The sequence below is a fragment of the Coptis chinensis genome, chromosome 7 (assembly GCF_015680905.1).
Source record: "Coptis chinensis isolate HL-2020 chromosome 7, ASM1568090v1, whole genome shotgun sequence".
Lineage (NCBI taxonomy): Eukaryota > Viridiplantae > Streptophyta > Magnoliopsida > Ranunculales > Ranunculaceae > Coptis > Coptis chinensis.
The window spans coordinates 36,214,430-36,237,094 of record NC_141462.1 but is presented as its reverse complement, the minus strand read 5'-3'; the positions used below and the strand labels follow the sequence as shown (position 1 = coordinate 36,237,094).

The 22,665-nt window shown below is 37.5% G+C and overlaps 1 protein-coding gene across 3 annotated transcripts; it reads left to right on the top strand.

Annotated features, from left to right (window-relative positions):
• Positions 1 to 7,049: 7,049 nt before the first annotated feature.
• On the top strand, positions 7,050 to 21,121 carry LOC147487329 (transducin family protein / WD-40 repeat family protein). 3 transcript variants are annotated; one of them, XM_086574929.1, is made up of 12 exons: positions 7,050 to 7,401; positions 7,545 to 7,760; positions 7,889 to 8,998; positions 11,967 to 12,089; positions 13,444 to 13,625; positions 13,724 to 13,955; positions 14,100 to 14,309; positions 14,862 to 14,990; positions 18,727 to 18,795; positions 19,567 to 19,689; positions 20,343 to 20,393; positions 20,503 to 21,121. In XM_086574929.1, the coding sequence occupies exons 1-12, from the start codon at positions 7,156 to 7,158 to the stop codon at positions 20,650 to 20,652; spliced, it is 2,841 nt and encodes a 946-aa protein (XP_086431055.1). In that variant the 5' UTR covers positions 7,050 to 7,155; the 3' UTR covers positions 20,653 to 21,121. The 3 variants fall into 3 exon arrangements, 1 of the variants encoding a protein (XP_086431055.1); XR_015202964.1 differs by lacking the exons at positions 20,343 to 20,393; positions 20,503 to 21,121 and adding an exon at positions 16,067 to 16,165 and having other exon boundaries at positions 7,056 to 7,401; positions 19,567 to 19,635; XR_015202965.1 differs by lacking the exons at positions 19,567 to 19,689; positions 20,343 to 20,393; positions 20,503 to 21,121 and adding an exon at positions 16,071 to 16,165 and having other exon boundaries at positions 7,057 to 7,401; positions 18,727 to 18,771.
• Positions 21,122 to 22,665: the final 1,544 nt, after the last annotated feature.

Here is a 22,665-nt window from a genome sequence, read left to right as displayed (position 1 = left end):
CACTGGGTTTGCTAGAACGATGCAAGATTTAGGGCTATCGCTCAAGGCTTTATAAAAGTCAGAGAGAGGAGTCTCTCTTTCTTCAGCCATAATATCAGGTGGTGTGTGTGAAATAGTAGCTAGAGGTGTAGTGGGTGGGAAACTAGATAGACTTGTTTGTTGACGTAGCCGTGTAATTACGTTAGTTGGTTTTTCTTCGACCAGACCTTAATCTCATGCAAGACTAAGTCGAACTTAACTAAACATGCAACACTCCAAACAATTCTGATATACTAATAGAAACCTCTAACTGGAGATGCGAGGTGTGGAAGAAAGGAATACATGATTGCGTCCTTGCTTCGCTTATAAATAGCGTCTTGTTTACGCGTGTTCGGTGTATATAACAAGTTAAAACACTAAAAACTTAAAAATCAAAATTGAAACAAACACGTGGAAATCCCGCAAATTTCAGCTTAGAGTGGGCGCTTCGCTTTAAGCGTGATGGTCGCTCCGTGTTCCAAGAACTTAGCGAGTCGCTTCGGTATGTATGGGGGGGCTCAAGGTTCAGGCGTTTGAAGCAGTGCTTCGGCCGCTTTGTCGGTCGCGGTAATTTTTCGCGGAACTTTTCAATCTTTGAAACGAACAACCACGGTATGAATCAAACAAGGGTGGGTGGGTGAAATGGGACTTAAAAATGACTAATTATACTATGAAAACAATGCTAAAGTGAAACTAAGATGGCAGCGGCGCCATTTGATAAAACATAAAATGATTTGTGGTTTTATTTTGTTAAAACATAAAATGAATAGTTTACCTACGAAATGAACGATGAACTCAAAACGTAAGTAAACTAAAACTTTCAACGTGTCTCGATGAGCCTATGTTTATCAAAGTTTTCTACTCTCAATTATATCGAAATAGAGTGGAGTAACAAATTCGTTCCACTCCTAGTTCTCTAGCAGGGAATGTTTCCTAGTCTAATTAATCGTCTTAAGTCTAATGAGAGTTTTACGAGGGGGAATTATACTACGATGCAACTACCCACAAGATACAAACTATAATTGATTCAACTACAGAAATACTACGTTGATTCTATAATACGGAATTAGGGGGGATTGATTCCACCTTAACTCAACTTAACTCACTAACGAATTAATCGTAAGTAATCGAATGAATCGCCACGCTAACAATTGGTTCTTCCTAATCCCTAATTACACATGACATTTCTACCAATTCATAACTAGCATGTGAACGATTAAACTCATTCTCATGGCGAACTAATCGTTTTTAGAGTGGAATAGAAATTACGACGACTCTACGATAATCGGAATCAAGCTTTCATTAAGGCTTCTCAACACCCTCTAATGGAGGTTTAGCCGAGAATCATTCCGCAATCATTTCCATATGAATCTAAACTAAACATAATATCAAGATTCGAAATTTACTAATCTAAATTAAACAATAATTAAAATCTAATTAACAACTAAGAAATGGTAACCAACAATAATTAAAACTATATCTAATAGATTGAAATAACAAAGATCGAAATGACAAGAATAATAACTATTTTATTTATCTAATGAATGATATTCAATGATTCAAGAAATTAATCTAAAACAAGAAATGAAATTCTAAAACTAAGTTCTAAAACTCATTAATGGATGCTAACTAATCTAATTCTAATCTAGGTCTAACTATCTACCATTAACAAAGAGCTAAGCTTTTGTTTTTATACTTTCAGATCCAAAAATCGTACATGGGCTTGGAGCCATGTTTTGGGCCAGAGAATCAGGCCCAAAACCCAATTCCTTTAGTCCAAAATGGGCTCTTCAGCTGCAGTTGGCTTCGACAGATGTTTCGTATGAGTTTGATTTGTATTCAATGAGTTTAAATAAGTTAATGGTAGCTGGGGGATCGTTGTATCTCATATTTGGTTCTCTTGATTACCATTGTTACATCATCTGGATTTTAGAAGACGTAAAGATACCGATATGGACTAAACTTTACCAAAAGAAATATGAGATGTATTATGATTCTTGTGCTTACATTGCAGCTCCGACTCTGACTATACTATGGTTCATGGTTGTTCAGAATTTGCCTAAGTGAATTAGAGTCTCAAGCGCGAAGTGTAATTTGTTTATCTAATTGGGGGAAGAAATTGGCTCATTTCAATAGCCTTGTCTATATGGATAACAGTACATCGCAGTCAAGTTGCCCAAAAGATGGTGTTCGTTTAGTTTTATGCTTGTTATTTTATCTTTTTTCTTTGTAATTATACTGATATTTTTTTCTTTTTCCCAGAGAAGGAATTGAAGTTTAGATTATTACTAATTGGTTGTAATGAACTTGATATGAGTTCTCAATAAAAAGTTCAGGTTTAATTCCAATGATTAAACTGGTTATTGCTGGTTTTGTTAAGCAATGATTAAACTAGTATGTTCAAAAACTTAACACTCATCACCTCACTTTATTTATATTTATTAACGAAGCCAACAAAACACACGACCATGTATTTGTCAGCTCAGAAAGAGCACAGCAAGATTGGGCGACTTTATTAATTAAACTGAGAGGTTTCGATCATCCCCTAATCTAGTATCCACGTTGACGGATTTGGCAATACTGTGGCTCCATCTCGCACATGCTGGGAAGTCGCTGTGCTCTCTTCACAGTCTCCTCCATCTGTTGCTCGCCCTCATATCGACCTTCCATGCGTTGCATCATTTGTCTTAAAGCCTCGCACCTGCATTCTTGGTTAACTTCTTCTAATTCCTGGCAGCATTGTTGCATTCTTCCACTGTGCACTCTGCCTCCGCCTCTGCGCAATATCATGTAGGGTTGTAGGTATTGCCTGCATGAGTCCATCCTCATCTGGCTGAGCTGCCTATGGCACCTCTCGGATTGGTAAGTGTTTGCTTCCCCATCAACTGAAGCCAGGGTGATGGTCGTTCTGTGAACCGAAGCCTCTGCTAAGGCTAGTAGAACTAGCAAAACAACACTTACGATTCTGAGACTAGCCATTCTAGATTGAAGTGGGTATGCAAGCAAGAATATTTTGATGGACGGGGTAGATTGTGTTGAATGTTGAAAATTGGAGAAGGAGCTGAGGGGAATTTATAGTAGGTTCCGAGGTTTGAATGAGAAGTACGTGTTGGGAAGAAGATAACACGTCTTAGCTGTAGTTAGAGACTCAGAGAGCATCAAATTTGGTTGAATGCGTGGCTGATTTTGTTTGTCTTAGCTGTAGTTTGTGTCTTTGTCCGCATGTAGAATTAATCTTTACTACTACGCCGTACATGGTAATGGAAATACTTCGATTAACTGATTTTGGTTTTGTTATAGTATGCAATCAAGTTTGATCCAGCGGATAAAAGCAATGTTTTTCTAATTCCTTGCATTTATTTGTTGCGGTTGTGGTGATCGGTAACACAAGTGGATTTCCATCAAGCCTGCTACAAAACAACACATTGCTCTGGGCTGAAGTGCAGATCGTAACCTTTTCGCATTTGAGGAAATTATTGGAGTTAATTAGCTACTATATATGTTCTTCAGAGCAAAACAGTGTTAGAATAGTTGTATGTAAACAATAACTAGAGTAGAAGCGAAGAAGAAGCGATGAGACAAGGACAAGAATAATGGGAACAACCAAGACGCAGATTAGGGTCAGTCTCTTAAAGAAAGATTTTCGCCCTTCCAAATTGGTGCGGAAAAGGCGATGGCGTCTTCCTCACAGGATTCAATGGTTTCTGATGAGCTTGATTTTGCACTAAAACAAACTACTCTCTAGAACAACAATATAACTCTCTCTGGCGTCTACAGGAAGAAGAGAAGAAGAATAAGACAGGTCCAAGTTTCTGTTTCTCTGAAATTGGTTTATGTTGAAGTCCATTCCCTCTATGGACTCACAATCCTATTTATAGAGGTTAGGTTGGTCTCCTAAACAGATAAGGGAGAGAGACCAACTCCTAATAGAACAAACTTGTTGCTCAAGAAAAAAACAAAACAAGTTTAGGCAATTGGTCAAACCACCACCCACAACAGTAAGCCCAAGCCCAAGCCCAAGCCCGAACCCTACCTGATGTGGTGGATAACCAATGTGGGACTATCTACTATGCACTAAAGTGGAGAGAACACCCTTTGTTAATCTCCTCCACTTTGCACACACACACACACACACTAGTATTTAGAAATACACAAGAGATTCCAACAATCCCCCACTATTTCAAAATATTAATAGTCCCCCACTATTTTGGAATAGGATATTACAAAAGAAATGGATTAACGAAATGCCAGAGAGAATCAAAAAAATAATGCATAAGATACTGGTGTTTTACGGGCTTGAACCAGTCATAGGGTAACATGTCTTATAATACGTGAAAGTGGTGGATTAACAAATCTTTGAACCAATATTCCCTTATAGTAAAATAGATCACATGCACCCACACTGCTATTTCATTATATGCCTGTTATGTGGTGTTGCGCTTTTTGGCCCTTGCACTGCCTGTGTTCTATGAATGCTCTAGAGTACTTGCCCGTATACTCATAAGAACCGACCCAGTTCTACATTCACGTAGGTGGATATCCATCAAGTGTACATTGCAGTTAAAATACACTATATCATTATAAAATGAACTATGGATTCCAATAAGAGTAAAATAACTCATCCTTACTCATTGCAATTCTAGTTATACAAAGTATACTATAATACCATCTCGCCATAGGGTGGGACGTCTCATAAATAAATAAGACGATAGTACTGCAGGATGACGAAGTGACTTGTTTTTCCTTTTGAACCTACTTCATGGGATCTCCAATCATATAGGTAGGGTTGCCTTCAGTGTCACCCTATATATGGGCATAAGTCCCATCCCCCTCGACGTATAACCAATTGCCTCCAAAAAGTGGTGTGGTCAGACATGTGGCCAAACGAAGTCCAACCTAACATAATCTCTAGTTTGCTTGATTAAGTTATATCTCAAACTTATATGTATTCTTTTCCCATTGCACATATATCTTTATGTCTTGGCTATTGCAATGAGACAGTTGCAAAGCATATACACATTAGGAGACTGTTTAGAGCCAATAGGAAGATTTACCAAGAGGTTGCTAACCTACTCAACATCATCACATGCATTTTCTAAGGCGATTAGCTTGGATGATATCCAAGACACTCAATTTCCACCAAGGGTAAACACATAAACATTACTGGATCCAGCTTATAACACATTACCCTTTCAACAATGATGGAAAACTACTAAATATAAGTCCATAATCAATGGTTCCACTATAGTACTTGGATAATTTGACAATATACATCCAATGTTCATTTTAAGAACAATGGGTTATCAACTCAGTATGCCATTAATGTAGGCAATGTCATGTCTCACAAATATAATCCATCAGTACAATAGGCTACCAATGATATTAACATATTTAGTATGAGAAAACACAAGTAGATTATTTTTCATAAGATGGATATCCGCCACAAGAAGTGTTGTTGGTCTTACTAACGTAATACCCATTTCAATGAAAATATTTCTACTAAGTGCGAAAACAACATAATGAGACCAACATGAGTTATAATTTCTATATTCACCAATCATTCAATTTCGTCAGTGCTCGAAATTCCCCTATACCATCCGACCCGGTCCGGTTTAAAGATGCGTTGTGGCCTTCAACCATATTCAAACGTCAACATCTTGACAACCTGAATATAACAGTTACATAAATGAGTTTAACAACATAATTAACTATCTTTTCCAATGACGGTCTATTATGTGTTTCAAATAGGAATTTCTCTGTCTCATATACATTCTCAATACTAGCACTCATGATATGAAATCATCTAAACAAAGAAAGATTAACATATATGTCTTGCTTTACTCTAAAGAAAGAACACATCTTTATCAACAACGATAGTTTGACATCCATACGGCACTAATATGTTGTTGAATTGCTCATGCCATTTATAGGCGCTTGAATCAACTCATACAAATATTTAATTAAATTGTATACCTTCAGCTCATCACCTGGTACTACTTGGTATTGTAGTTTCGCACAACTACTCAACTAGAGTCTTTAGAATTCTATAGGAGAAATTCTAGTTACATGAGCAAGGTTTCAAAATAGTATAAATTTTGTCTCTAATTAAAACCCCTTGTCTATTATTATTAGCCTTGTATTTTGCAATACAACTATCACGTTTTAATTTTTTCTTGAAGATCCAATTCAACCTATAAATCCCCCAATAAAATAAGAGTCCAGTTTAGAGGAGTTGTATCCTTTAAAACACACGACCATGTATTTGTCAGCTCAGAAAGAGCACAGCAAGCTTGGGCGACTTTATTAATTAAACTGAGAGGTTTCGATCATCCCCTAATCTAGTATCCACGTTGACGGATTTGGCAATACTGTGGCTCCATCTCGCACATGCTGGGAAGTCGCTGTGCTCTCCTCACAGTCTCCTCCATCTGTTGCTCGCCCTCATATCGACCTTCCATGCGTTGCATCATTTGTCTTAAAGCCTCGCACCTGCATTCTTGGTTAACTTCTTCTAATTCCTGGCAGCATTGTTGCATTCTTCCACTGTGCTCTCTGCCTCCGCCTCTGCGCAATATCATGTAAGTTTGTAAGTACTGCCTGCATGAGTCCATCCTGGCTGAGCTGCCTACGGCACCTCTCGGATTGGTAAGTGTTTGCTTCCCCATCAACTGAAGCCTCTGCCAAGGCTAGTAGAAGTAATAAAACAGCACCTAGAGTCGAGCCATTCTAGAGTCGAGTTGGTAATGAAGGGACGGACTATATTATTATTGTGTCGAGTGATGAAACTTGGTGAAGCTAGTAAGGGAGTTTATAGATGGATTTGAGATTTGCATGGTAAAAACGTGTTGGGAACAAGTTAACACGTTGTAGTTGGAACTTGGAACTCGGCCAAGTGAGAGAGAGTTGTTGGTGTCTTTGTATGCATGTCAAATCCAAGCCCAGCCCAATTTTATAAACCCATGGTCCATTATTCATGGGCCGGGCATTCCAATATAAAGCCCATCCATTACATAAATCTTCCCTACCAAAAAAAAAAGTCCAAAACCTAAAACCCTAAACCCTAAAACAAAACTTTGAGCTTCTTCCTCAAAAAATTGTCTCATTTACAGCAGCAAGCAAAAAAAAAAAAAAAAAAAAATGGTGAAATCATATTTGTTATACGAACCAGCAAAGAACGCAAGTGTATTTGGAGTAATAGTCTCAATAGACTCAAACATAACTTATGACTCAACTGGAAAACACCTTCTTTCTCCTTCTCTTGAAAATCTCAACATTTGGAATGTTAAACAAGGTGTATGCACTAAATCACTCTCTCCTTCTACCCGTTCTCGTGCTGGCCCATCTCTTGCCGTCACTTCCATTGCTTCCTCCCCCTCTTCTTTGGTATGCCTTATTTTTTTGGCTGGGCACTTTTTGTTTAGCTTAAATATTGATTTTTTTATGCTGGGCAATTTTTGTTTGGTTTATATTTTGAGTTTTTTATGTTTGGCTTAAATATTGATTCTTTGATGTTTTGTTTATTGTAGATAGCAAGTGGGTATGGTGATGGAAGTATAAGGATATGGAATATTGAGAAAGGAAGTTGTGAGACTACTTTGAATGGACATAAAGGGAGTGTTACCGCACTAAGGTATAATAAACTTGGAGCTTTGCTTGCTTCTGGAAGTAAAGATAATGATGTCATTTTATGGGATGTTGTTGGTGAAACCGGTCTTTTTCGTCTTCGTGGCCATCGTGATCAGGTTATTTTTGTTTTGTCTATTTTTTTATGATTTTTTTGGTCTAGTTATATATATTTGATTACCCGGTGATTCATTTTTGTTGATATAAATTGTTTTTCGCTGGTTTGCTTTTATTTTATATCGTGTAGGTTACCGATGTTGTCTTCTTGGAATCTTGTAAAAGACTTGTATCTTCCTCGAAAGATAAGTATTTGAGAGTGTGGGATCTTGATACACAGCATTGTGTTCAAATAATCAGTGGCCATCATAGTGAAATATGGTCTGTTGATGTCGACCCGGAAGAGAAGTATCTGGTTACTGGATCAGCAGACCCCGAACTTCGATTCTACACAATTAAACATGGGTTGTCTGATGGGAAACCTGTTTCCAGTTCACAGGGAACTGAAGTTTTAAGCAATGGAGATTCTACGGCTCAAGACAAATGGCAGGCGTTAACGCATTTTGGTGAAATCCAGCGGCAATCCAAAGATAGGGTGGGGAGTCTGAGATTCAATAAGTCCGGCAATCTACTTGCTTGTCAAATGGCAGGGAAGATGGTGGAAATATTTCGCGTGTTAGATGAAGCTGAAGCCAAGCGCAAAGCTAAAAGGAGAGTTAATAGAAAGAAAGAAAAGAAAACTGCTAAAGGAGCTCTTGGTGAAAATGGAGAAACAGAATCTGTTCACTTGGCGGAAGCGAACAACCCAACAATTACAGTTTCCGATGTTTTCAAGATTCTCCATACTTTGCGAGCGAGCAAGAAGATTTGCTCTATTTCTTTCTGCCCTATCACTCAGAAAAACTCCCTTGCTACTTTAGCATTGTCATTGAACAATAATCTTTTGGAAATATATTCTCTTGAAGCCACCACTACCTCAAAAACACTTGCTATTGAACTTCCAGGACATCGGTCTGATGTTAGAAGCGTTACACTTAGCTCAGACAATAAGCTTTTGATGTCAACCAGTCACAATGCCGTAAAGATATGGAATCCAACGAGTGGGGAGAGCCTTAGGACAATTGACTCTGGATATGGCCTCTGTGGTTCTTTTGTTCCTGGGAACAGATTTGCACTTGTTGGAACCAAGACTGGAACCCTTGAAATCCTTGATGTTCAGAGTGGTACTTGCCTGGAAGTGGTCGAAGCCCATGGTGGTTCCGTCCGATCAATCGCCATGCTTCCAGATGAAACAGGCTTTGTTACAGGGAGTGCAGATCATGATGTTAAGTTCTGGGAGTATCTCCAGAAACCTGATCAGGTGTGCCCTTTTTCTGCTTGCATGTTTACATCTGCCTCCCTTTACCCTTTTATTAGTGATATGTTAAGGCTAATTGGGGCTTAACTCAAATTTATATGCTTCTTAATAATGATACTCAGAAGGATGATATAGTTTAGGTTGAGCCTCATTTGCATGTCACTGAGGTTATTTATCTGCCTGCTGCCTGTAAGTCTACCAGTTCCTATCCCGGTGCACCAAAAAAAATCGTGCTATGAATGGAAGTTTATGGAAGGACTGGTAAAGTTGTGTTCTATCTTATTGGTGGTGTTGCTTAGTGGTTGCATTTTATTTACTCGAGTATTCCTAATAGAACATGTTTTCGTCATCTATAGCGAACTGCTACTGAAATTCTGTTATTATTTTATCTTTTGTTCAAAAAGAATATTTATATTTATTTTTTATTTTAAGTTTGCAATTAGAATAGAGTATGCATTTTTCATGAGGACTTCTGACTAATATAAACAAGCTATATTTAAAAGCCTAAACTCGTAATGGTCCCATGCATGTCTAGAATTGTGTTGCTTCACCTGGTCTGACTTGACTCTTGTGTCTAAAGAGCCTATTTTCATAGCTTCAGTCGAGGCACACCCCTATACTCCCGATGGGAGACTTGATGGCATTACTCATGTTCTTTGCCTTCTTTTGGGAAGGAGTTTGGCTTCCTCACTTAGCTCAGGGCTACACTTGATTGTTTTGCTTTGCTGAGGCAGCATAGCCATAGACTTGATGAGAAGCTTCTGTCCAGTACTCCAGTGTTTTTTAGGGATCTTTGTATTTGGGACCAAACCTCTAATAGGCTCTTAGCCATCCTAGTTTATCAATCACTCCTCCATGGGGATCCAGGTACCATCGACAATAGCAATTTGGCTCCCTTATGGAGCTCAAACTAGACTTGATGGCATTACTTCAACGAGCAACACAGCGGTAGAAGGATTTGGCCGATTAACAAGAATGAAATCTTTCAGTAATTACTTTTTTATAAAGACCTTGGTACTTGGAATGAAAAGCCCTAATGGTCTACGTCTCCTAAGCTTCCCAATATAGGGTTCATAATCCACTATATACAGGAATTTTTGCTGTGTGTTTCCTTGGGGAGGATTTTGACTGGTCACACCTTTAAGGAAGATGAATTTGATTTCGGTAAATGGGTGTAATTAGTTTGCATGCCAGATGGTGAGTCAGCTTATCTTATTTTGATCCATCGTTTTATCACTTGGAGAGTGTCGCTTTCCTCTTCAGATGTCAATTCGGTGTTACACAGTTACAGGATTTGATGACGGACCTTTTATCATTTAGACTTTCTAGTTTAGTCATTGAGAAGAGCTGTCTGTGAAGCTTGATTCCATTTTCTGTGATTTGGGGAATGTGGTTGGAGAGTAGTTTGCACCACTTCGAGGGCAAAGTGGAAAACTTTGAGGAGATTATCTTGTCCATCAAAGGCTTTCTATTTATGGTCTTAGTTGTGGGAGGAGGAGATCCAACACATTAGTTTTGCACATTTTGTATTTCGTTGGAAGAGTATTTGACTCGTTTAAGTTGTTTGCACATTTTCAATGGTGTAAGAGTAGTTTGTATTCTGCTCTATGTACGAAAAATACTTCAGACAGAATTTTAGGGACATAAGGAAATGAAAACAAAATGAAGGCCAGGAGGTACATCACGACCACCCTGTCTGTTGGGATAGAATGTGTGCTCCTAAAGACCAAGGTGGTTTTGAGTTAAAGAAGGCCCGGTTGATGAATCATGTTCTCTTGAGTAAGTGGTTATGGAAATTTGGGATTGAGTGTGAGAGGTTGTGGGACGTATTGTTCTGGATTCGGGTTAAATCTTCTTGGCTGGGAAAGTTTTGAGGTGTACATCCCGTACGGGTGTGGATTTTGGAAAAGGATTATGAAGGAAGTGGATGACTTTAGAAAGAGCATCCCTGCAAAGTCAACAAATGGGATAAGGTTAGGGTTTAGGTCTTTAGGAGGACATTTGGATTGGGGACAAAGCTTTATGCAGGGACTTTGAGAACTTCTATGCCATGTCAGATAGAAACAACCATTCTGTCAATGATTTGATACTTGTGGATAATGGTACTGCCTCTTGGAACATTGATCTTAGACAGGCTTTCAATGATTGGGAGATTGATGATTTAGCTACCTTGATGAAGAGACTCGGACTTCCACCTATCCTCACTCTTGGGGAAGATCAACAGGTTTAGAGTCATGATGCCAAAGGACTATTTACCGTTAGATGCTGGTACTCCACTCTCCTTACCTCCCCTAACCAACCTCCTAGCCTATCTCACCCTAACTATCCTTGGAGTTTTTTTTTTGGAAAGTTAAGATTCCTTATACAATCTCGTGCTCTTCTCTTGGTGCTCAGTTTTGGGTAGGGATTAACCACACATAATCTTAGAAAAAGGAAAATGATTATTGTTAATTTTTGTCTTTTTTGTTGTGCTTCTTGGGAAACTCGTAGTTCACATCCCAAGTCATTGTCCCTGTTCCCCTGCCATTTGGAGCTTCTTTCATCACTCCACCGATATATCTTGGGTGTGTCCTAGACCTGTCCATGATCTCTTGTTGATATGGCCTAACGTTAGGTCCTACACACGAACTACGAGGAAGATGTGGAGCACCATTCCCTTTGCATTACTTTGAGGCATTTGGTTGGGGAGAAATCGAAGACATTATGCGGATATTTATAAAGTTCATATTTAGAAGTTCTACAGAGGCTTTAAACCAGATCAGATATGATGTCGAACGAAGAATGAACTAAACTACTAGGGAACCCAAACTATTATTAATTTATTATCATTTGCCTAGAGAAAATCTTGCATTTAGTTTGCTATTAACTTACTGATTTTAGATGGAAGATGTCCTCTTTTCACCTATTATCTCTATAGTCTATAGTGAAATATACTGTAATTGTTTGCTTACGTTGGATGTTTGTTTTGCAGAAATCTAAACAGCAAACTATAACAAATACTAGGACATTGAAAATGAACGATGATGTTCTTGTTGTTGTTGTTAGTCCTGATGCAAAATATATTGCTGTTGCTCTATTGGATTACACAATCAAGGCAAGTTGACATCTCTTCTTTCTTTCTCAGTCTCCCTCGACCTTTTTGTTACTGGCATACCATTATTGCATAACTTGTCTAGAAAAATGACTTTGGTAAGTATTTTAGATAGATAGATCAAAATTTGCGTCTGGAGTTCTGGACATCATATTTTTCTTTTATTATTGCTTTTAATGTCTGTTTGTGTGTTTGGTGCAAGCATGTGTATATTCATAAATGTATGCCTGCTGTACCCAGCAGTCATTGATTGGATAGTGAGTAATTTAGTGGCACTGTTCTCGTTTGCAGCATGTTCTCCCCTTGGTCCTTCTATTTTCTATGTCTTGCTCCCTTTGGTCCTTCTATTTTCTATGTCGTGCTCCCTTTGGTCCTTCTATTTTCTATGTCTTGCATTCTTTAGATCTGTTGGACCACTCCATGCTGTTCAACTTTGTCGTTAGAGTTTATTCCTCCAGCTCCCACAAGTATATTTGGACCACTCCACAAATATATCAGGACATTAAGGTCATAGAAGTTTAGTTGTTTGACAATGACGGCCAACAAATTATGATCATGATTAATCTGCATATTACATTAACCCATTATTTGGTGTTTTTATGCATCTAAAGATGTTCTTGCTTAAGTATAGGTCAAATGTGTTTCAGTTTGGTTGTACACCTTCAAAATTTCAAGAAATTGCAAATTCACTTAGAACATCTCTGCCACTACCGAGATACAAAAAACTTAATTAAACTTGGCCTCCATCCCATGATTTTGGGGTGAAGTTTAAACCAGATTTTTTTTTCATTGTACCAACCACAGCCAATTGCTTTCTTTGTCTGAAGACTGGTACATTGATGATGTCCTCATCCAACTCTTTATTAATTTCCATAGAAAACCTGTGAACTAGGAATTGTAATGCATTTTATCCTGCGAGGATTGGTTAGTCGTTAGTTACAGTTAATATCTCTATTCTTTTGGGCATAACTTAAGATGTTATGATCTATTTTTCTTGAAATATACAGTAAAATCATATTATTGTTGATGGAGAAGTTTGGAGAGAAAATAGAGAAAAAGAGGATATGGCCGTAGTTAGTTTCGACCATGTATAACTCCAATATATTTAAGTAATAGGGTTTACAGTAACAGAAATTTCCTAGAATCTTCGTGCCCCGACCCCCAATGGACACAAAGTGCTTCAAGAATTTATATATGCTGGCTACCTTTCTTTTTGTGCAGTTCCTCTAGATCCACAGTCGAGAACGCTTGAGTTGAAACTATCAGAAATTCATCCTACATTTTTCTTCATAGTCTGTAAATCAGACCAACATATAAAGGTTTCTAGCTGAGACTTTGACGTTAAACATTCTTGCAGGTCTACTTTACTGATTCATTGAAATTCTTCCTTTCCTTATATGGACACAAGCTTCCTGTGCTTTGTATGGATGTTTCTTCTGATGGTGATTTGATAGTTAGCGGTTCTGCAGACAAAAATTTGAAGATATGGGGTTTGGATTTTGGTGACTGTCACAAATCCATTTTTGCTCATGCAGACAGGTTCTCTTCACTGTAAAATATAAGTTGATTATGCATTCAGACATAAATAGATGAAGAAGAATTCCAATTTGACTTTTGGTAAACTCTTTTTATGGCAGTGTTATGGGGGTGAAATTTGTACACAACACACATTATGTGTTCAGTGTGGGGAAAGATCGCCTTGTAAAATATTGGGATGCTGATAGGTTCGAGTTACTTTTAACTCTCGAGGGGCACCACGCTGAAATCTGGTGTCTCTCAGTCAGTAATCGTGGCGATTTTATTGTCACAGGCTCTCATGACCGGTCAATTCGTGTCTGGAATCGTACTGAAGAACCCTTTTTCATTGAGGTATGATATCCTTGTTTCTGATGTATGAACTTCAAGAAATGATGGCTAAGATACTAACAATTTCCCTTCTATCCCTTAGCTGTCTTATATGAAATTTTGTGTGCTACTCTGATCCCTTCTTTTCCTTGTATTCTCATTGTTCAGGAAGAGAAAGAAAAGAGATTGGATGAGATGTTTGAGGCTGATCTTAACAATCCATTTGAAAGTAGGTATGCCTTGAGAGAAGAAATTCCAGAGGAGGGAGTTGTAGGATTGGCAGGGAAGAAGACACAAGAAACTCTCACTGCAACAGACTTATTAATTGATGCGTTGGATGCAGCGGATGTAGAATTAAAACGTTTATCTCAACACAAGGTATGTATTTTAATTTACTATGCAGTTAGAAGTGTTAATTTCATTTTCGACACTGGTAAATTGTGTACCGAGCAAAAAAGAAAATTGGGTATACAACAAAAGGAAATTGAAAACAAGATTTATAAAGAAGTTGCCATCACAGTGAACCCCTTATGAACATAAAGTACCTGAATGGTGTCTATCAGCTCCTCCCAGAAGAAAATTCTTTGATCGATTTGATCACCTCTGCCATAGGAGCCATACAACCGTCTATCTGGGTTATAAATATTTCCACTACTACTGGTAGCTGTGGCGGTAGTGCTACTGCTTCTACTACTACCACTAGTATCTTTATGATGAAGATTGTCACTGCTGCTGCTCTGGGAATCAATCAATCTTTCTAGCCTTGTGTAAAATTTCAATTGAGTCGTGGAGGTTGGAATGTGCTAGTGATGTCTGTTATCCGAGGGCTCTGGAACTGTGCGAGTGACAATTAATTATCAGATCTGGAATGTGTCTGCAGAATTTTGTTCTTTTACTGTTATCATCTCCTAACCTAGTCTACATTTTCAGGAGGAGAAAGAACATGGAGGAGTGCCTGACTTCCAACCAAATGTTTTGATGCTTGGTCTCTCTCCATCTGATTATGTTCTTCGTGCACTCTCAAATATTCACACAAATGATCTGGAGCAGACACTACTGGTACAAACACCCTTTTATTCTTGGTGTTTGATATTATCTGTGGTCTGTGTATCTCGGAATCCGTAAACTGGGATGTACAAATTGCAACTTTCTCATTCTCATTTGGAAAGTTTTCATGAGCCTATGTTATGTAGTTCCTTGAGTCCAGCTAGTATGACCATCACATGTTTGAGTACAATGTTTGCTCGTATACGAAGCTCTATACACATGCTACTAGTAATATGTTAGATATGTTATATCTGTCTGTATAAGAACTGGCAACTTTCTCATTCTCATTTGGAAAGTTTTCACGAGCCTATGTTATGTAGTTCCCTAAGTCCAGCTAGTATGACCATCACATGTTTGAGTACAATGTTTGCTTGTATACGAAGCTGTATACACATGCTACTAGTAATATGTTAGATATGTTATATCTGTCCGTATAAGAACTGTTTAAGAACTGATCTGACAGAAAGCACATTTTAACTTTTCTGTCTTATGCCAATATGGGTGCTTCTTTTCCATTTTATCTCCTTCTTTTAGTGCTGAAAATAAGCTTGATATTTAGTGGTTTTGGTGTGGTGCTCGATATTGGTCTTCTTTGATTTGGCTTAGATGGATGGTACCAGTAACTTAGTCATCTCTGCCTTCGAATTGGCCTACTGACCATGACTATTGTGAGAGTCTAGTTTCGCTCCACTTCCATTCTTTTTTCCTCTGATTCTCTGCCTTGTGTTAGTTGTTGTGTCTCACCACCATCTTGAATGTTATGTTGTTCCCGTCTGCAAGTGATGAATTCTTTAGGATAATAATTAATTTCTTTGTGTGTGTTTGCGCATGTGATTGTCATTCTTAGATGCCATTTGTCAACAGAAAACCACTTCTTTCAGTTTTCAGATAAATAAATTAAAACCAAGACCCAAAAAACATTATGAAGAGGAGTGCTTGTTTCTTTTGGATCTATAATCTTTAATTCGTGAAATCCTTGTTAGGCCCCAATGGATATCTCACAATACCGATATTGTCCCTAGATAATTGCATTGGTGACAACCAAAAAGGGCTTGATGCTAGTTTGTTTTCTTCTTTTTTTTGTTGAGGTAGGAGATCCCAACATTGGGAGTGCTGTGGGACTAAATCTTGATGGGGCAGGATACTGTAGCCACCCAACCTAAACTGGACCTACACAAGGAATGAAGGTTGGATTTTTTTGTGGATATGATCATCTACATAAAATATCAGTTCTTGACTTCTTTTGAATATCTCTAACAGCGTCAATGATGTGAATTAACTGGCAGAAGCTTCAACTAATTCACTAGATTGAGAAATTAGGGTGTGATGTAGAAAACCCTAAATTAACAAAAACAAGAGTTAAATCTCTCAACAGATAAGAAGGGAACAATCTTTTGGTATAACAATCACTCTAAAAATAAAATCAACACTCAAAACAATCCTCACAATTAAAACGCTCAACTAGAAACATTGAATTAACTCTCAAAACATGATCAACTGAATAAACAATGAATTAACTCTCAAAACACGATCAACTGAATAAACAATGAATTAACTCTCAAAACACAATCAACTGAATAAACAATGAATTAACTCTCAAAACACGATCAACTGAATGACACTAGTGGTTATTATTAGCAAGAAATCCAACTCTAACGAGGAAACTGGCTAACTGAAAATAATAATAACTAAAAAAAAATGGACCGGCCTATGATGGCACATCAGCACACATCCCGAGACACAACAAAAGATACACGAGCATCAGTCAAATGATGCGTTCAAGTTTTAGGATTTCTCTATCCGTATAATATTCAGTTTTGCAATTTTGATAATGTAGGTATATAGAGAGTTGTTCAGCAAGTAGCTAACTTTTTCTTCATGGGTAAAATTTAATTCATTTGTTCAAATTTGAAAAAGTATACATTCAATATTAGTTAAGTGATTGTAGGTAGCAAGAAGCTACTAGATCGTAATTGGGACTTGCTTCCTTTTTGTTGAAATCTTCATTCTGTGGGTAAGACTTGGAAAGGTCCACGTCCCTCATAATGCTTGTAAATCTGGGGGATCTCCGTGCCTCACAATTTAATTTCCGGATATTACTTTTTGTCCCAAGAAATGTGTTATGATTATATGAAATTCCAGGCTCAAAGTTCCTTCTCCAGTGAATAGAATCTCTAGGACAGTAATTTTATAGAACTTCTTGATTGATGCTAAAGCATATCTTGGGGATGGTGTTATTGAAAAAGAGAGAGAAAGATGCTAAAGCATATCCCTGGTATTGGTCGTCGGCTAGTCACTACTTAGAGAAAGAATCAACTTGTTGTTTGATGATCTTGTGCTTAACTGGAGGGCTCTCATGTCGGCCTGATAGTTTTGTTATCGTATTCCTGCATCAGATGTACTTGAGTGAAACACTCCTTCATTCTTCGGATAGCCGAAGGGTGCCAACCTAGTTTAGATGTCATAGGTTCTTGCAAATGCCTTTATCACTCCTGTTGTACTTGCTTTTTTATAATCAACAATAAAGTGTGTTAACCATTGAATTTGAAAAAGAATGTCGGTGAAATCTTGGTTTGGAAAGACCCTATGGTTGTTGTAAGCTATTACAATAGGCTATAAAGGTCCAATTTTGGGCAGAGAAAGCACCTGAAAATCCAGTTGTTCAATGTTCTCATGAACAAAAGGGTAGTTGGACTTGTTGCACAGTTGTGGATGGGAGACTCAATCACAGTAGCATTTGGGATGATTGATTCAGTCATCACTAATTTATTCAGAGAACTCTCACCTTAGGAGTTTAAGCCAAAGTAGACTGACCAACCCAATGTATTGGTAAAATTGCAGCTAATAAGGCTTTGGGTGGTATTGGACTAGTGGAGTATTGGACATTCTGTTTTGTGGTGACTTGAGAAAGTAAGCTATTATTGTTAAAAAAAATCTTGTGGCTTTACTCTGTCTTTGATCAATTAAGATTTGATATGTTAGTGTAACTAATATTGTCATAGATGGGATTTTGGATTTCCAGGGACGCATCCTCACCATAGACAATCTCAGGCGTCGTAAAATGTGTTTGGTCAATTATTGTCAATTGTGTGGAAAGGATGGTGAGTCTGTGAATCATGTTCTTCTTTGGTGTCATTTTTTCTTTGGAAAGTATGGTCTGCTTTTCTCTTAGAGCCGGGAGTGACTTGGGTATGCCCGGGTCGGGTATTGGATTTGTTTAAGGGTTGGGGTCAATGATCCTTTCTCTTCTTCAGGAAATCGCCTTTGGAGCTTATTACCTTTTGCGATCATGTGGGGCTTTTGGCTAGAGTGAAACCGTCGTCACTTTGACGGCATCTCAGTTTCACTTAAGAGACAATTCTCTCAATAAAAGCCTTATTATATGAGTGGTCTAAAGTCTTCAAAGAGTTTAGAGGATGTTTCTTCAAGTCTTTTGTAGCTAGATGAGATCGTCTTATGTTCTTAGACATAGGGTGATGGTGCATTTCTTGGTTTTTTCTTATGTAGTTTCTTTTATTGTAAATGTTTTTATTTCTTGTTTCTCTATTGTAATGTAGGCCTCCTCAGCCTACTCCTTTATTAATGAAATTTCATTTTACCGAGCTAAAAATAATAATAAGATTGTCATAGAAAATCTTGTGGCTATACTCTGTCATTTCTATAATCTCTGTTTGATTAAGACTTGATAACATAGTGTAACTGATTCCCCCCACCCCCATCTCTCTCTCTCTCTCTCTCCTTTATGCAGGCATTACCTTTCTCAGATGCCTTGAAGCTCATGTCTTACTTGAAAGATTGGTCTTCCATTCCGGACAAGGTAAATGTTTGACATTGCATCATGCATACATGTCTGATGCATAAATGTGTGAATGGAGAACTTTGCCTTTGTACGTATATGCTTTCCCTTCCAATGGGTTGGAATTATCTAGATCAATTTTTGAGTGTGGATACTTATTAAGTTATTATCGATGATACAGAACACAAGTTTATAGGTTTATCTGTCTTTGAAGCCCAATTACGTCTTTAGCGACCTATATGTACATCTAAGTTACATTGACACAGATACATGTGTATGTATGCGACACGGATACGAAGTGTTTGACATAGCGAAATCTCAAAAATTTAAGGTCTATCATATACAATATGTGTCCGACACAGACACGTGGGTATGTATCCGACACGGATTATTTTTAAAATATCGCATGTCCATGACATAGATTATAACTGACCAATAACATTGGATGATGATAGCTATGAACATGATGATCTTTACTTTTGCAATTGGGCAGATTTTGTGCATTTACCCTTTGTTAAAAAGTTATAATATATTTGTTTGTGAATCATCTACTTTGGTATTCAATCTTTCATTGTGGTGCTAACCTGATTATGGGCTTTATATAAACTTTGAAAAGTTTGAACAAGTTACTACTACTGTCATTGAAAACTTTGATTAGTGCATACTGCACGCTGCTAGTTGCATAAATGTTTACACACTCAGGATTACCCTTATAATTTAAGAGTGCTAAGTTTTGTATGATGATTTTGAGAACTTTCTTCCTTGCAATTGGTTTACTGAATCACTGGGCAGGTCGAGCTTGTCTGTAGAGTCACAACAGTACTCTTGCAAATACATCATAACCAGTTGGTGACTACGAGCGCTGCCAAGCCTGTCCTGATTGATCTCAAAGAGGTTTTATATGCAAGTGTTAAGGTAATTTCATTTCTATAGTAAGAGTTGAGGTACTAACTGATTCCATATAGAGAAGCAGCTTTCATATGGATTATTTGCATCTTCTGTCTAATATGACAGAAGGAAGTATAATTTCTTTCTGGTTTTTCGATCCTGCATTATTTTGGATATAGGATTGTAGTTGCATTAAGGGCAGAAAGAAATTTTGGCGTCATGTTATATCTAGGTATAACTCCAGTACGCAACAAAATATACTATTCCCAAAAAACTAACAATGAAGAATTTGGTGATACGATTCTCCTTGCATGAATGTGCATGCATTCAATAGTAAATATCAAATAGTTACTTTAAAATTTGCTTTTCCTGTCTACTAATGTGCGATTATGCTACATTTATTAGTCTATACGTATTTTTCCATCATTAAAGTTTGTTGTTGTGAATCAGAAATTCAGAATGTTATTTTCGCTATTACTATGCATTTGTGAATTTGGTGATGTTGACCTGTAAGATAACGTTCAATTTTAAGATACTAGTAACTTTTTTTTTTGCATTTTATAACCCTTTGAACTAATTGGTTAACTGTCATCCGCACCAATTCTACTGCTTTAGGAGATATAGAAATTCCTGTTTTTCCTCTCAAATTATCAATAGAAGATGTTGTATTTTGTCTTCAGGAATGCAAAGACACCCTTGGTTTTAATCTCGCTGCAATGGATCATCTTAAGGTGAGACGTAAACCTTTAATGCATGCACAACTGCATGCATTTCTTGTGTTATTGTGGTTATTACATCAATCCAAATTGAAACTTTTAAAACTGAAACCTTTGGATACAGCAATTGATGTCTTCAAAATCGGACGCCCTTTTCCGAGATGCCAAGTCAAAGTTACTTGAAATCCGTTTAAGCTATTCAAAGCGTCTAGACTCAAGGACTTCAAGTAAGGAAGAGAAACGGAAGAAGAAGAAGCAAAAGAATTCAACTTAGAGATGGAGGAGAGGTCTGATAACAGTGAGAAAAGGTTCGCAATGTCTGATAACAACTACTGGGCTGAATGTTCCGCAATTGTTGAAAGTGTGGAGATGGCAATAGTTAAGAGGTTGGTTAAAACTAATGGGTTGAATCAGACTCTTCAGCTGCAGTCCATGCTTTCGAAGCATTGTCTAGGCCTTGGCAACTTAAGAGGTGGGAAGTTTTTCTCCGCGAATCTACAAGAGTACAAGTCATTCACCTCCCGCATATATGGAGAGAAGGCAACCTAGTAGCCGACCAAGCTGCTAAGAAAGCCTCTAGAATGAACCTTAAAAGAAAAGTTTCAATTGTAATGGTAAGCCCCATGGATATATAAGTGGGAGATATGCTTCATCAAACTTCTCCTCTCTGATAGGAGTGTAACCTTTATTGACCCTCTTTTGTTCATTCTTTTTGTACAATTATAAACTTACCAAGCAAACAAGTGCCACTGCAATACTGCTTGTTTCTTTATAGGATCATAATGATATGGGGATCAACTAATCTTTTTCCAAAAACACAACATACGAAATTTTGAGTTTTGAGCAAACATAAGATCGAGTTTGCAGCCAAACCTCTGCTTCCTTCCAAGTTCCTAGTCTCATAGTATGCCTCACTTGAGATGACAAAAGTATGTTGGTTATGCCATTTCAACAATAACTTTGGCACTACGTAATTACTATTGCCTCCGTTGAATGCATACTCCAATCAAAAAATCTAGAATATCACAAAAACTATATTACCTACTGAAATTTGAATTGTCCTCTTACTTTTGTGTCATTCAACTTTTTAAAGATTGGTTGATGAATATGTTCACATGTGTGGTTCTGAAGATAGATTTGAATCATAGGTACAGAGGAAGATTTGCTCTCTCGCTTCCTCTTATTAAAAATGGGGACCCAGAGGAATCAAGCTAAGCTTGAGTAAGGGGCTGCTGCTAGGGAACTTGTGCTCAGCTGCATACAGGATATTCGAGCTATAGATGCACAACAGCACAAGCACGCTGATTTGGTGGCAGCTGAAATGGCTATGATTTTGGGGCGGACATTGCAGCAGGAACAGTGTCAAGTGTGGGGAGATAATCAAGAGTTGATCAGTATGCTTCATCAAGATGCCAATAGTGTCAGAAGTGTATTTTAACATACTTAGTTGTAATAATCAGGTTAATTTTTCTTGGACTCCCAGATGTGAAAGACGCCCATCAATTAGCGTACTGTGCACTAAGAAATACAAAGTAGTAAAGTTATTCTATGAATACGAAGAAAAATCCTTGGTACTTCACATTCGAACCTTAGGTGTATGCCCAAGTGAATCATGGAAACGGATCAAAGATCGGAGTTATATGCCCTCATTACTGCACTGCGGTTATTTGTGCGACGAATGGAGTCTTGCATTTGCAATCTCGCCCCGATCGTATGCTTAGATGTTCTTAAAGAAACAACACTACGATTGTCACGAACCCCAACTCAGAATAATAATGAAACAACACAAGGATTGTTACCAACCCCAACTCAGAATAATAACTAGATTTTGAACCCGGACATACGCCCGGGATCTATTAAATATTTTTTGTGCTGAAAAGGCTTTACAAAATGTCTCACATAAATTTTCGAATCAGAATATATTTTTAATGAAAATAAACCGAAATACGTTAATGAGCAGCGATTATAGTGCATAAATACTTGGGAACTAATAAGGGATCAAATTAATATAGCCTCTTCACTTTGTGGTTTAGGATATTAATCCAAATTTTTTAAATAGAATTATCTTAACCTCGATCTAGCTTGTATAATAATTTTCTTATATTTATGGTGATTTAGCGGCAAATTTTCGAATCAGAATATATTTTTATTGAAAATAAACCGAAATACGTTAATGAGCAGCGATTATGGTGCATAAGTACTTAGAAACTAAGGGATCAAATTGAAATAGCCTCTTCACTTTGTGGTTTATGATATTAATCCGTCATTTTCAAATGGAATTATCTTA